Here is a 14,215-nt window from a genome sequence, read left to right as displayed (position 1 = left end):
ATATTTTTGGAAGGCAGACTATGATTAAAGGTGCATACTGTAATCGCTAGAGCAACAACTGAAACATAGCACAAGAAAGGCATTTAAAAAAAAAAAAAACCAAGGGGATAAAAGAAATACTAAAAAATACTGAATTAGTCCCCCCAAAAAAGGAGGGAACAAAGAGAGGAACAAAGAGCAGACAGGATAAATATAAATCAACCAACCAAGACAGGGGATTTAAATTCAAACATTAATAATTACACTCAATGTAAATGTACCAATCACCCCAATTAAAATGCTGAGACTTTCATCCAGGTCAGACTGGACAAAAAGGTAAGACTCAACCACATGTTGACTATAAGAAATGCATTTACTTGTAAAGAAAAAGGTAGAAGGACAAAAAGACCATACAAGCACTAAGCTAAAGAAAGCTTATGTGGCTATATTAATGTCCAATAAAGCAGACTTTCAGACAAGGAGTATTACTGGAGATAAATAGGATTTTTCATAATGATAAAAGGTCAATTCATCAAGAAGACAAAATTATCTTACATGTGCCATGTGCCTAACAACAAAGAACCCAAATAAGAACTGACAAAACTAACAGGAGAGACAGACAACCCAATAATCATAAAGACTTCAACAACACTCTTAGCAACTGACAGAATAAGTACTCAGAATATCAGCTAAGATTTAGAATATTTGAAAAACACTATGAACCAAATTAACATTTATAGAGCATTACACCAAGCAACATCAAGACAGAGCACATGATGGGCCATAAAATAAGCCTCATTAAGTTTCAAAGGATCAAAATCATACAGGATACATTCTCTGAGAATGGCATGACTAAATCTAATAGTTATCTTGAAAATCCTAAATTACCTGAATATTAAATACCACACATATGCATAATCCAGGAATCAAAGAACAAATCATAAGGAAAAACTTTAAAATATATTAGCTATATGATAATTAGACTCATATCAGGATTCCATATTTGGGCCCCCTTCCATAATTTCATGGAAGCTTTTCTCTTTATCTTTTTCTTTCTCCTTTTTCTCTTCCTCTGCCTAAATAAATCACTTTCTGCAAAAACTCTTTGGATTCCGATATTTACTTGCAAGCGTACTGTGCCTGGTGTTGTCCCCTCTCCCATTCTTGGGTGAGTGAGAGACCAAGAGCCTGGAAGAACAGCCCACCTCCCCGCTCTCCCGCCAGAACCCAGCAACAAATATTGGCGAGTCAGCCAAGAGTGCAGCTTAAGAAAACTGTTACTTCAGAGGGGTGAGTCAGACCCCTTTCACTTGAAATCTGTCCTGTTGCTTTAAAGAAACACCAGAGTGGCTGTGCTGAGCCACAGCAGGGGATGGGGGCAGCCTGTCTTTAAGAGGTGCAGGCCAGCCAGGTTTAAATAAAGGCACAGTCTCTTTCTCCAATCTTGCTCACTTGCTTGCTCGCTCGCTCACTCTCTCTCTCCCCCTCCCTCCCTCCCTCCCTCTGTCTCTCGGCTGCATCCATATTTCGGTCCCCTTCCACGATCTCATAGAAGCTTTTTTCTCTTATCTTTGTCTTTCTCCTTTTCCTCTTTCTCTGCCTAAATAAATCACTTTCTGCAAAAAAAAAAAAAAGGATTCATATCAAAATGTAGAAGATTCAGCTAAAGCATCCTTTTTTTGAGACAGGGTCTCGTTCTGTAACCCAAGCTGGAGGGCAGTGGTGTGATCTTGGCTCACTGCAATCTCCACCTTCTCGGCTCAAGTGATCCACCTGCCTGAGCCTCCTGAATAGCTGGTACCACAGGTGCAAGCCACCATGCCTGGCTAATTTTTGTATTTTTTGTAGAGACAGGGCTTCACTATGTTGCCCAGGCTGGTCTCAAACTCCTGAGCTCAAGTAATCTACCTACCTTACCCTCCCAAAGTGCTGGGATTACAGGTGTGAGCCACCATGCTTGGCCCTAAAGCATCCTTGAAGGGAAATTGTAACATTAAAAAAATAATATATTGGTTCTTTACACATGTGCAGTACTGGTAAAAATAAATTTAATAATAATAATATATACATATGTGTATGTGCAGAAATAGAAAAACCCATCCTAAAATTTATATGGAATCTCAAGGGACATCAAATAGCCAAAGCAATCTTGAAAATCATGAGCAAAGTTGAAGAACTCACACTTCCTGATTTTAAAACTTCCTACAAAGCTACAGTAATAAAAACTGTCTACTAATGGCATACAGACAGACACATAAGCCAATGGAAGAGATAGCCGAGAAATAAACTGTTACATATATGGTCAAACAATAGATGCCAAGACCAATAAATGAGGAAAGGGCAGTGTTTTCAACAAATGGGGCTAGGAGAACTGGATATCCACATGCAAAAGGACCCTTACTTAATACTATACACAAAAATAAACTTAAAATGAATCAAAGATTTAAATGTAACAGATAAAACTGTAAAACTCTTAAAACTGAGGAAAGCTTAATGACACTGAATTTAACAATGATTTCCTGCATATAACACCAAAAGCACAAGGAATAAAAGAAAAAAATTGGTAAACTGGATTCCATCAAAATTTCAAACTTCCATGTATCAAAGGACACAATGGAGTGGGGAAAAAAAAACCCTACAGAATGGCAGGTGATATTTTCAAATCATATATCTGAAAAGTGATTAATATGCAGAATATATAAAGAACTACTACAATTCAACAACAACAATTCAAAACAGCCAAAGGTCAGCCGGACATGGTGGCTCATGCCTGTAATCCCAGCAGTTTGGCAGGCGTAGGTGGGTGGATCACCTGAGGTCAGGAGTTCAAGACCAGCCTGGCCAACGTGGTGAAATCTGTCTCTACTAAAAATATAAAAATTAGCTGGGCATGGTGGCGGGTACCTGTAATCCCAGCTACAAACAAGACTTTTATCCAGAATGTAAAATAATTCCTTCAACTTAATAAAAAGGCAAATCAATTTTTGTAAATGATCAAAAGATTTGAAGAAACACTTCATAAAAGAAGATATACAAATAGCCAATAAGTACATAAAAAGGGGTTCAATATCACTAGTTGTCACAGAAATACAAATTGAAACCACAGTGATTTAACACTACACCCCAATAAATGGTTAAAATAAGATTGACAATAACAAATGCTGACAAAGATGTAATCAGAACGTCATACTTTGCTGGATGGAGAATAAAACTATATAAAAATTGTTTTATTGTTTATATATATAATATACATATTATATATACTATATACATTGTCTTGTCTTATTGTACACACACATACACATACACACACACACACATAGTGCTTTAGAAAACTACGTGGTATTTTTAAATAAACATACATCTACTCTATGATCCAGAATTTCCCACTCAGGTATTTACCCAAGGGAAATTACAACATTTGTCCACCAAAAGCTTTGTATAGTAGCAGCTTTATTCATAACAGCCCCAAACTGGAAATACCTCAAGTGGCCATTGACAAAAGAATTCCCATACAATGGAATGGAATACTAGTCATCAATAAAAAGAAACAAACTAACACAATATAATGAATCTCAAAAACATAATGAGGAAAAAATTCCAGACACAAAAATGCATACTGTATGATTCCATCTATACAAAGTTCTAGAACAAGAAAAACTAACCTGTGGTGATAAAAATCAGAAGAGGGGTTACTTTCGGGTTGACTGAGTAGAGGTACAAAGAAATATCCTTAGGTGATGGAAACGTTTTTTATCTTAATAGGGATGTAGGCTACAAGGATATATGCATTTGTCAAAACTGATTGAAGTATATACTTAAGATCTGCATTTCACTTTCAGAATTATACCTCAACTTTTTTAGAAAAAGAAAAAGTCCAGTTCTGCCATGCATCTGTGTACACTTGTTCAGCCAAAAGACATGTTCCATAATCCAGAAGTGTTATAAAGCCCCAGCCAGGCGGATCCCTGGGTCTGTTTGCTTCCTCATCTATAACATGCTGAAGTTTACTGTCTGTTCCACCTTGGTGCCTACCAATGCTATCAAAATGAGGGAGCAGGCCGGGCGCGGTGGCTCATGCCTGTAATCCCAGCACTTTGGAAGGCCGAGGCGGGTGGATCACGAGGTCAAGAGATCGAGACCATCCTGGTCAAAATGGTGAAACCCCGTCTCTACTAAAAATACAAAAAATTAGGGGCCGGGCGCAGTGGCTCAAGCATGTAATCCCAGCACTTTGGGAGTCCGAGGCGGGTGGATCATGAGGTCAACAGATCGAGACCATCCTGGTCAACATGGTGAAACCCCGTCTCTACTAAAAATACAAAAAATCAGCTGGGCATGGTGGTGTGTGCCTGTAATCCCAGCTACTCAGGAGGCTGAGGCAGGAGAATTGCCTGAACCCAGGAGGCGGAGGTTGCGGTGAGCCGAGATCGCGCCATTGCACTCCAGCCTGGGTAACAAGAGCGAAACTCCGACTCAAAAAAAAAAAAAATTAAATAAAAATGAGGAAGCTTATAAGGCAGTACTGTGGAAACTTAAAACACCAGCCAATACTGGAGAAACAGGAAAGTATGGGATAAAGACTTCCTCCCCTTCTATGATTCTCCAGGGCCACCTGTATCTTCAAAATTCTCTGAGGGACTTGAGACTGGACCCTTAACTAAAGCCTTTCCAACACGTGTTTGGCCCCCTAACAGAGCACTTTCTATTGATTCACTGCTACTATACAACCCTCCAAACCAACTCCAAAAACTATTTTCTAAGCCCTGCCCACTGAGAAAACTAAGCCAAATGTCACAACTTTAAATTATTACCACTAACAGGGAGTAGGGAAAAGAAAGATACGGAAAACAGCATTCGGATCACCAGCTAGGGAACTCATGAACTTGCAAAAGTTTGGGAACTTGCAAAGCATGTTGTACACATACTTTCTATCCGTCTCCTGCTTCCAAACAGGGGACTTCACCAGGCAACAAGCATGATGGCCTTTTACGAACAGCAGCAATTAAAGGGAAATTACTCCTGCCTCCAGGGACACAGACTGCTCTCTGTCAGCTTTCACTGTCATACACAGGCTCCTGCAGGCAGGCCTATACCAGCTAGGCACCTACCTGCCCTTGGGATAGGGCATGGCAGCAAGATGAGGGTCCCTGAGGGTAACTAAACAAAGTCCCAGGGAGCCCTGGAACCAGCAGACCGTACCCAGTTGCCAATTTGTCAGGGCTGACAAAGTGATACCAAGAGCCACCCATTCAGTCTTTCACTCTCTGGTCTTCATCAGGACCTCAGTGGTACCGGCAAAAACCAGCCCATTGGCTTACCTCTCATTGGACCGTATCATGTAGTCAGTAAATTCATGGTCTCCCTTGATCACCTCCAGGGGGACCACCAAGTTGACGTCTGAATCAGTGTTCCGCAGCTGATTGAGTTTAATATTTACTGCGAAGAGGTAATCCCGAACGTCATCTATGCCCACCTTCAGGCCCTTGCACACCACATACCTGGCAGGAGATATTCTGTCACTCCACTGAGCAAGGGCTTCCTCCCCACACATTCCTTTCCCCCCAACCCCTTGGGGAATCTCAAAGCTTAACAGCTTCCCTCTTCAACCCTTTGTGGTGCTAAAGTTCCCCTCAAATCCTTCCCTGTTAAGCTCTATTTCTACTCTCTATGTCAGTCTTTCCCAACTTCCCTGTGACAGCCGGGCTGCATCACAACCACCTGGGGAGTCTGCTAAATTACAGACCTAATGAATCAAACTCTCCCAGGAGAAGGCCCAGAAATATGTATTTGTAACAAGCCACCTGGCAATTCTGATTGGTTGCGTTTTATCTCACTTCGTGTGTGGGCACTGTCACACTGAGACACCAGTAGTGCCTCTGGATAGCAGCCCCTTGCCCCTTCCCAGCCCATGTCCCTCCAAGTGTCTTTATTATTGGTCACCTTCTCCTGGGCCAAGCTGAGAATCCCTCACATAAGCATAGAGAATAAGGCTTGGGAGAAGGAGGCAGAGGCTAAACTAGCACATCGCAAGACCAAAAGATCCAGGAATCCTCAATCCTGTTGGCTCTCATCACTTCTTTGAAGTCAAGGTTTTAAATGTAGCTTAAGAGGTCATGCCAGAGAGATGCACCATGATTTGCTGTTATGACATTTAGCCAACTAATCTGGCTAACATAGAGAGAAAGTCTTCACCTCTCTGAGTTGGCAGGACGGCTGGTAATAGGCTTGAAGAGACAAACTCGTTCAAAGCAGCAGTACAGCAGGTAGACAAGCCCCACACTGAACGGTGTGAACAGGTCAAAGGTTTTACAGATGAAGTGGCCTCCTGGATTAGAGAGAAAACACCAAAAGCAGCCAATGGGTCTATTCTAGGAGATGGGTGAAGTAGTCTTGGGAGTAAATATGACAAAGTCAAGGAATCAGCACCTGGGCCCATTAAAAATCAGAGACAATTTAAGGGAGAGAATCAGCTTTGCAGGGGACTTTGAGGATTCCACAGCCCTTTCTTCCCTAAATTACTCATTTAGCCACCTGTCATCTAATAGAAGCAGATTTTTTAACTTCCCAACCAACCCCTTGTACATGCTCTTGTCCTACTAGTAGGGCCTCTAGTGAGTCCTGGGGTAAGGAGACAGCTGAGGGAGTGTCACCTGTCCGGACAATGGACAGCGCCATGAGGAACTGACACAGCAGCAGCTGCTTGCTGAGGATCTCCTGCAGGTTCTCCTGTCCCTCCACCGAGAAACCCTGAAATGAGAGCACAAGGAATGGGTTGGGAAAGAGAAAGGAGAAGAACTGAGAATAACATCACTACCTCATCTTCACAAGAGTTCTTGAAGTATTTTCATTGATCACTATCTGACTGATGAAGAAGCAGCTCAGCACTGAGTTATTTCAGAAGGTCGCTGGGCTTGTTAGATGGAATAAGCACAGGACCCAGGTGTATGACTGAACCAGCTCCACTGTCCTGCTCTATCATTCCCAGGGGATGGAACCAAGCCTGCTTTTTCAAGGAGATGGTTTAGAAAGTTTCAACTCATGGGAATCCAGGGAAGAGTAAGGCAGAACAGAGGCAAAATGTTGGCTAGTCACAGGTCAACCACAACATAGGAAACAGAATGTTCTGGTGAGTCCTAACAGGACCAGGGAATGAGTGCAGTGAGAACACACTGCTTTGGTTTTCCAGTCTGGTGACAGGAGAAAAGTTAACTCTCCTAGTCACAGTAATCTCTCTCTCTCTCTGTTGACTCAGGTTTTTTGTTTTTTTGTTTTTTTGTTTTTTTTTTGAGACGGAGTTTCGCTCTTGTTACCCAGGCTGGAGGGCAATGGCGCGATCTCGGCTCACCGCAACCTCCGCCTCCTGCGTTCAGGCAATTCTCCTGCCTCAGCCTCCTGAGTAGCTGGGATTACAGGCACACGCCACCATGCCCAGCTGAATTTTTGTATTTGTAGTAGAGACGGGGTTTCACCATGTTGACCAGGATGGTCTCGATCTCTTGACCTCGTGATCCACCCGCCTCGGCCTCCCAAAGTGCTGGGATTACAGGCTTAAGCCACCGCGCCCGACTGACTCAGGTTTTACTTACAATACCCCCTTTCCTGTCCTAGGACCATGGTGCCTCATCCCTCTAGCTGGCAGACTCTCTCGCCAGGGATTTCCCGAAAGAATGTGTGACGCTGTTCCTAGACTTGTCTCCCTCCTTGTGCGATCCCAGCAGGAGACAGAGAGCCAGGCTTATATAAAACTAAAGGAGGCCAGGGACATGGAGTGGCAGAGTATTGTTAAATGGGGATAGTTTCTGTTTTGCAAAATGAAAAGTTTGGAAAATCTGTTGCACAACAGTGTGAATAGACTTAACATTACTGTTAACACTTAAAAATGATTAAGATGATCAAATTTGTGTTTTTTACAATTTAAAAAAAAGGGAAGTTGCCCTCTATGAAACAGACCCCAGTTAGGCCAGGTCTCCCTGACTCAGTTCTACAAAAGTGATAGCTAAGGACTCAGGATAAACAAATGTTTAGCAATGTCTTCCAGACTTAAAGATGCTTCTCAAAATGCATACCTGATTATGGGGTCAATTTAAAAAAAAAAAAAAGCCCAGGTCGCTCTCTACACTGCTGAAAAAGAAAGCCCTTGAGTTCGCAACTCTAGCTACCGCACTGCAACAGCTGCCTCATAAGCGTTATCAGACTCCCTCATCTGCTCAGCCAGAGCAGCCCCTCCCTCACAGCCAGCCCCAAGCCTGTCATCTGTTGTTCCCTGCCATGCACAGTGCTTTGGTGAGCCTGGGCATCTCTGGATATCATGCTGACATCATGCCCACCTTCCCTCACTGTCCTCACAGCTACTGCTTGAGAGGCCACCCAAAGAGCCCAGAGGCTTTTCTCAACTTTAGCTATATGACCCTGGAGCAGCTGCCACATTGTGTGTCCTTCCTCTAGAGTAAGTGGTGGCTCACTCCAGAAAGGAACACCTGTATTGTCAGATTACTGGGTGAGAGTTTCTGCTGAACAAAGCTGCAATGAGCTTCCCTCTGTGCCTCAAGCAGCTGCCTGTAGACAAGGCCTCTTGAACATTCACTTTAGCCCAGCCCTGACAAGAGCCTCCCGTGGGTTCCCCTGTGCTGCCATCTTTGCTTAGGTGGCCATCTGTCAGCCTATGAGAGGCTTCCAGCTTCCACCAGCAGCAACACCAAGATCACCCTGCTCCGGGCAAAGGTATCCACAACATCACAGTCTCTACAAAATTATCATAAAAAATATGTACAAAAAGAATAAAAATGCATTCCCTACTATCTGAATTGTGAAATACCATCTTTGGGGGCAGCTAAAGAACCAAACCAAACAAAAACAAATCTCAAACCTCTAAAATAACAAATCCTTAATGCATCAGCCTATGGAAAAAAAGATAACCTACCCCATCAGCCATCAGAAAGTGGACACCCTTGCGATCTGTGTTATCCAGGACAAAATTCCGAAAAGCAGAGATGTTCTCTGGGCGGGTGATATCTCCATCTCCATCAATCCCACCTTCACCTGTCAGAACACAAGAGTCATCGTGAGTTTATATACATGTCAGGAGCTGGGACATGAGTGCTCTGGGACAGTGAACACAGGCATCAGGTGTCTCAAGAACTAGGGCCCATCCTGCAAGGCTGCCTTACAGTGATGGACCAGGAGGAAGAACTGTACCCTGCTATAATGAAACATAGTCCCCAAGCAGCTGACCAGCCAAAAGTCATCAACTCTTGGGCCTTTCTCTTCAAGACTCAAGTTCTGTTTAAGGCACCTTCATGTTGGCACCAATTTTTTAATAAGTACTGTTTAGAAAGGACTTAGGATTTGCTGCCAAATTACAATCAACATAGAGCAGAGGGACTGCTATGGGGTTGCTGAGCTGTCTGCAACCCAGTGCATTCTGCACCTGGCACAGAGGACTAGAGATGGGTGCGGGGTTTGTATTTGTTAATAATCCTGCCAGTTCTCAGCCAGAGATCAGGCAGTTTCATTATCTCCTGCCACCACAAAAGCAGACTGCTCCTGAAAGGAGGAATTAATATGGCCTTGATGAGAATCTGCTGAGGGAGTGTTTGACCTGTATTCTGCAGGCTCAGGGTAAAAAGGGATGGTCCAGAGGGAACCAAGATTCTGACATGAACTGTGAACCCCAGGGTAAGAGACCTAGGAAAGAAGACATGGCATGTGGATAACAACTGCTTCTGACCTCAAGTCCCCAGAGAGGGGCTGTCCCTCATACCTCCTAGTACCCTCCACAGTGTCCCTACCATAGTAGGGTTCGAAGAGTTCACTGGAGGCAGAGTAGAAGTCCTCCAGCTTGAAGTCATTAGGGCCCTTCAAAGTCATTCCAAAGCCCTTTGCATGCCACTTCTTCCTCCACAGCACATACTCTGAGAAGCCGCCTGGGCCTGCGCAGACATCAGCAAAGTACAGAAGCTCAGCTTCCCGGTCCTTCACCAGTGGCTTCTGCAAAGGCAAGTGGAAGACAGGAGAGGAAGGAAAACAAGACAGCTCAATGGAGAACAGGAAGAATGCAGGGAGTAAAATAAGCCTTTCAGCAAGTACAATCCAGACCTCCCACCATGGCTATAGCACCCAGGAAATATATCGTCTGGTGATCAATGCCCTTTAGTGTTGCCTCACCCACCCTCAAAATACCCACAACAGCTACCACATCACCAGGCCTAGCTCACACTCCTCATAAAAACATCTTCATTGAGCTAGGCACAGTGGCTCATGCCTGTAATCCCAACACTTTGGGAGGCCAAGAGGCAGATCGCCTGAGGTCAGGGGTTTCAAGACCAGCATGGCCAACATGGCAAAACCTCATTTCCACTAAAAATACAAAAGATTAGCCAGGCATGGTAGTGCATGCCTATAATCCCAGCTACTCAAGAGGCTGAGGCAGGAGAATCGCTTGAACCCAGGAGGCAGAGGTTCCAGTGAGCTGAGATTACGCCACTGCACTTGAGCCTGAGACAAAGCAAGACCCTGTCTCAACAAAAACAAAAACATCTTGATGAGTATCTGACTGTGCATTTTTTATATCTCAGAGTGTTTTCCTTACCATAGCCTGCCTTTCAAGGGTCCTACTGTACAGAATATGCCCCACATTACAGATAGGGAAAAAGAGGCACGAAAATACAAAGTCACAAAGTAATCTGTTCACAGCCAGTCTGCAACAAAGTGAAATCAGAGTCCAGTTGACCTAACCTCTAGACTCAGGTCTTCCTGTCCAACCAAAGGCTGGGGGGCTCTAACGTCACCCTCTCCCAGCCACAGGAACCCCCCCTTTCCCCATCATAGCCTCTGTCTTCCTTTCTCCCCTTCCTCCTTGGCTCTCCCAACCACCTTTTAAAAAATCCCAATTAACTTTTTATTTTGGAATAATTTTAGATATACAGAAAGGTTGCCAAGATAGTACAGAGTTCCTCTATCCCTCACCCAGTTTCCAGTTTTGTTAACACCTTACACCATGGTATGTTTGTCAAAACTAAGAAACCAACATTGACACACTACTATTAACTAAACTCCGGACTTCATTTAGATTTCACTAATGTCCTTTTTCTGTTTGGGATCCAATCCAAGACACCACATTGCATTTGGCCTCCCTCCTTTTTTGCACTCCCTTTCTTCTTCTCCTGCCCAGTGCTGGGTGGGGGGTTGGGGTAGGACACAGTTGGAAGCTGACAAGACAAGAGAGGGAAGGAAATGCTGGTGTGCCACAATAGCAGCTTCCAGGCAACCCTTGGAGCACTCAACCAACTCAGGACTGACTAATCATCATTTGAATTTTGACATCATTACATTTGTAACCCCTTGAGTAGCCTTCGCTCTCTCACCTTTTTTTTTTTTTTAATTGGCAACGAGTTCTCACTCAGCCCAGGCTGGAGTGCAGTGGTGCAACAGTAGCTCACTAAAACCTTGAACTCCTAAGCTCAGGCAATCCTCCTGCCTCAGCCTCCTGAGTAGATGGGACTCCAGGTACACACTACCACACTTAGCCAATTTTTTTTTTTCCTTAGAGGCGGGGTCTTAGCATATTGCCCAGGCTGGTCTTAAACTCCTGGGTTCAAGCAATCCTCCCACTTCAGCCTCCCACAGTGTTGGAATTATAAGCGTAAGTCACCATGCCTGGCCTAGCTTTATCTCTTAACCTCACATTTATGTTAAACCCGGTACTGGCCCATATTGTATGTTTGTACGTCTCTTATATGCAAATGCTAGGTATGCTCTTACCCATACCTGAGCCCTAGACAGTGAAATTCTACCCACCCTCCACAGCAGAGAGGATGAACCATTTGCACCGGTGACAACAAAAGGCTGAGTTCTAAACTGCAGAAGACTACATCTGGCCTCATACCATGATGAACACTCAGCCAGAAGGGGCTTAGGAACCCTAGTCTTCCCTCTCTACAGGTTCAGCACAGCTGAATGCTGGTCCGGAGTTCTGCAGCTGCTAGATAACGATCAGAAAGCTTTAGGGGAAACACTCACAAGAAAGAAACAGACATACTAATGTTTACAACCCAATTACTTCTAGGTGAGATGGGCCTTTCTTCTGATGATAGCTATTCTAGCTTTACCAAAATACTGAAAAACTCTCTGGAGAAAGTGTCTTTAGCTAAAAATAAATGTCATCATTCTGTGACAAGCCCACCCCAGGCATGCTGGGTCTTAATCATTTTTTCTCCACTTCCCTACTATGCCGCCCAAGGATTCTTTGTTCCTGAGCCATCAATTATTCATCTTTTTGGATTATATTCATCTGCACACAAAAAAAAGACCTAATGGTATTTACCAAGAACATTATGTAGCATCTTCAAGTCAGGCCTGGTGGTGATGAATCAGGGGTCAGGAGTTTAAGCCCTGTATATACTGCAAAGAGGGAAAATAAGGTTCCGTGCCACTGGCTGTGCCCTCTGTGTGAACCACTGGTCCAAAGGAATACTGGGAGAAGGAGGCAGAATGATCAATGAGAGCGCTTCAGCCCTGAAAAGGGGGCATGAGTATGACCTCGTTCTGTGCGGCATTTCAAGATGTGTGGCCCTTACAGGTCATGGCCAGGAAGTCTCTTCACAGAAAGGACAGCTGGGGTTCTCAGCCCTGCCACTTAATGACTGCAGTCAAGGGCAAGCACACAGTTTAAGTCATTAAGCTTGAGCTTGCTCAATTATAAATTGGGACTAATGCAGGTATTTCTCCAGGCTGTTGTAGGACTAAATAAAGTATCCTATATTGAAGAGCTTTATAAACTGTAAAGTATTAAATAAATGCAAGATGCTATTATAGTCAATCAGATCAATTTCCTCAGAGTCAAAACTCTGATCCTTTTCCATGTTTTTCTCTTTCCAGTGCCAAGTACAGCAGTACTCCGCACTCAATGGAAATTAGAAAAATGACATCTACTTTCCTCTTAGCTAGGACTGAAACTTAAAGATCTACATTCAGTTGCCTTCTGCAATGCTTCACAGACAACTTTGTCTCAACAACATCCCCAGGCATGTGAACCCCTGACATATGTAACAGTTTATAATGTGCTTCCATATATGCCAAGGATCTAAATTTCCCTCCTTCCTTTGTCTCTTGCAGTTATTGCTTATAGCTTCTTTTCTTCTCCTTGCCCCTTTTCTCCTTTTACCATAACCTGCAGCACCACAGACCTACTTAAAAACTTCAGAGTCCGCTCTCCCCATCACCCGTTACCACCACCTAACCTCTCCACATTCCAAGCTTCAAATTCTCCTGCTCTTCGTCTGTAATCTGCCTGACCCGAGAGCCACTATGACCCTAGCAAACGTGAGTATGTGCCTGGGCCTTCAGCCACTCCTCTACTGCTGGAGACCGCTCTAGTGTCTCTGCTTGCCTGAAAACCACATGGAGCCTGTTGGGCTTGGATATAACTCTGGTCCCCAGGGGACAATGCAAATGAAAAGAGAGAGGAAAACACTTTTCCTAGAGACTTGAGAGAAATCACTTTTTTTATAGTGGAGCGTAGAGAAACATCTCTGAAAGGGCAATTCTCCATGGTCACTAACAATCAATTCAGGTCAAGAAGCTGCCCGAAGCATTACAAACATGGCTGCCTTCTGCTATGTAACTGACATCTCTACCCTAGGCCTGAATGGTACAACCCTGGTGCCTACTTCATTTTCATGACAGCAAAAGGCAATAACCAGATACCAGCTGCTGGAGGCATTTATATTCAAAAGCCAAAAAAGACACTGTGACTTCCCATCAGCTTGACAGAGCTCCTCTGCCAGGCAGGGGTTTAAAGGAAATCATTTGGAGCTCAGAAAATTAAATCAACATTATATCAACCTAATTTTCTCAAGATGCTAATTCCAAGAGCCCTTTTGTGCTGCCTGCTGGTACTGGAGAATAGAGAGGGAGACCTGGGAGCAAAAAATGAGTAATGGCTAGAGGGGCTATATGCCAGTTTTTCCAGCAAGGAGGAAGCAGTTAGGTAGGTGGAGCTGAAACATTAAAGAACTTGGAAAATAAGCTTCTTTAGCCAGTGGATAATCAGGGGGTCTAGTGGAATGAGAGTGAGTGAAGCAGAAACAGGTTTGGGGATAGTAGCTGGCTCTTGGCCCTGTCACTGCCAAAGAAAAGTAACTTTCTAGTACCAGTAAAAATGCTTTGAGACCCTTAAGGGAATTCTAGAATTAAATTTCCTTTTTTTTTCTTTCTCTATCACTATGGAGAGTCT

General features: G+C 43.8%; 1 protein-coding gene across 2 annotated transcripts in view; it reads right to left on the bottom strand.

The window, feature by feature from the left end:
* The window catches only part of CMTR1 (cap methyltransferase 1), a 50,298-nt gene that overhangs the window by 12,887 nt on the left and 23,196 nt on the right, over nt 1-14,215 (bottom strand). Inside the window, exons 9-13 of one of the 2 annotated variants that reach the window (XM_032253609.1) lie at nt 9,771-9,969; nt 8,903-9,021; nt 6,633-6,729; nt 6,175-6,307; nt 5,301-5,480 (exon numbers count right to left, since the gene is read on the bottom strand). In XM_032253609.1, the coding sequence (XP_032109500.1) occupies nt 5,301-5,480; nt 6,175-6,307; nt 6,633-6,729; nt 8,903-9,021; nt 9,771-9,969 (728 nt within the window). The remainder of the gene's footprint in view (nt 1-5,300; nt 5,481-6,174; nt 6,308-6,632; nt 6,730-8,902; nt 9,022-9,770; nt 9,970-14,215) is intronic. The other variant, XM_032253610.1, reaches the window with a different exon arrangement.

The sequence above is a fragment of the Sapajus apella genome, unplaced genomic scaffold (assembly GCF_009761245.1).
Source record: "Sapajus apella isolate SASKATOON/1434 unplaced genomic scaffold, GSC_monkey_1.0 scaffold83, whole genome shotgun sequence".
NCBI lineage: Eukaryota > Metazoa > Chordata > Mammalia > Primates > Cebidae > Sapajus > Sapajus apella.
Note: the sequence above shows the minus strand (reverse complement) of the source record. Positions and strands in the feature narration are given on the sequence as shown.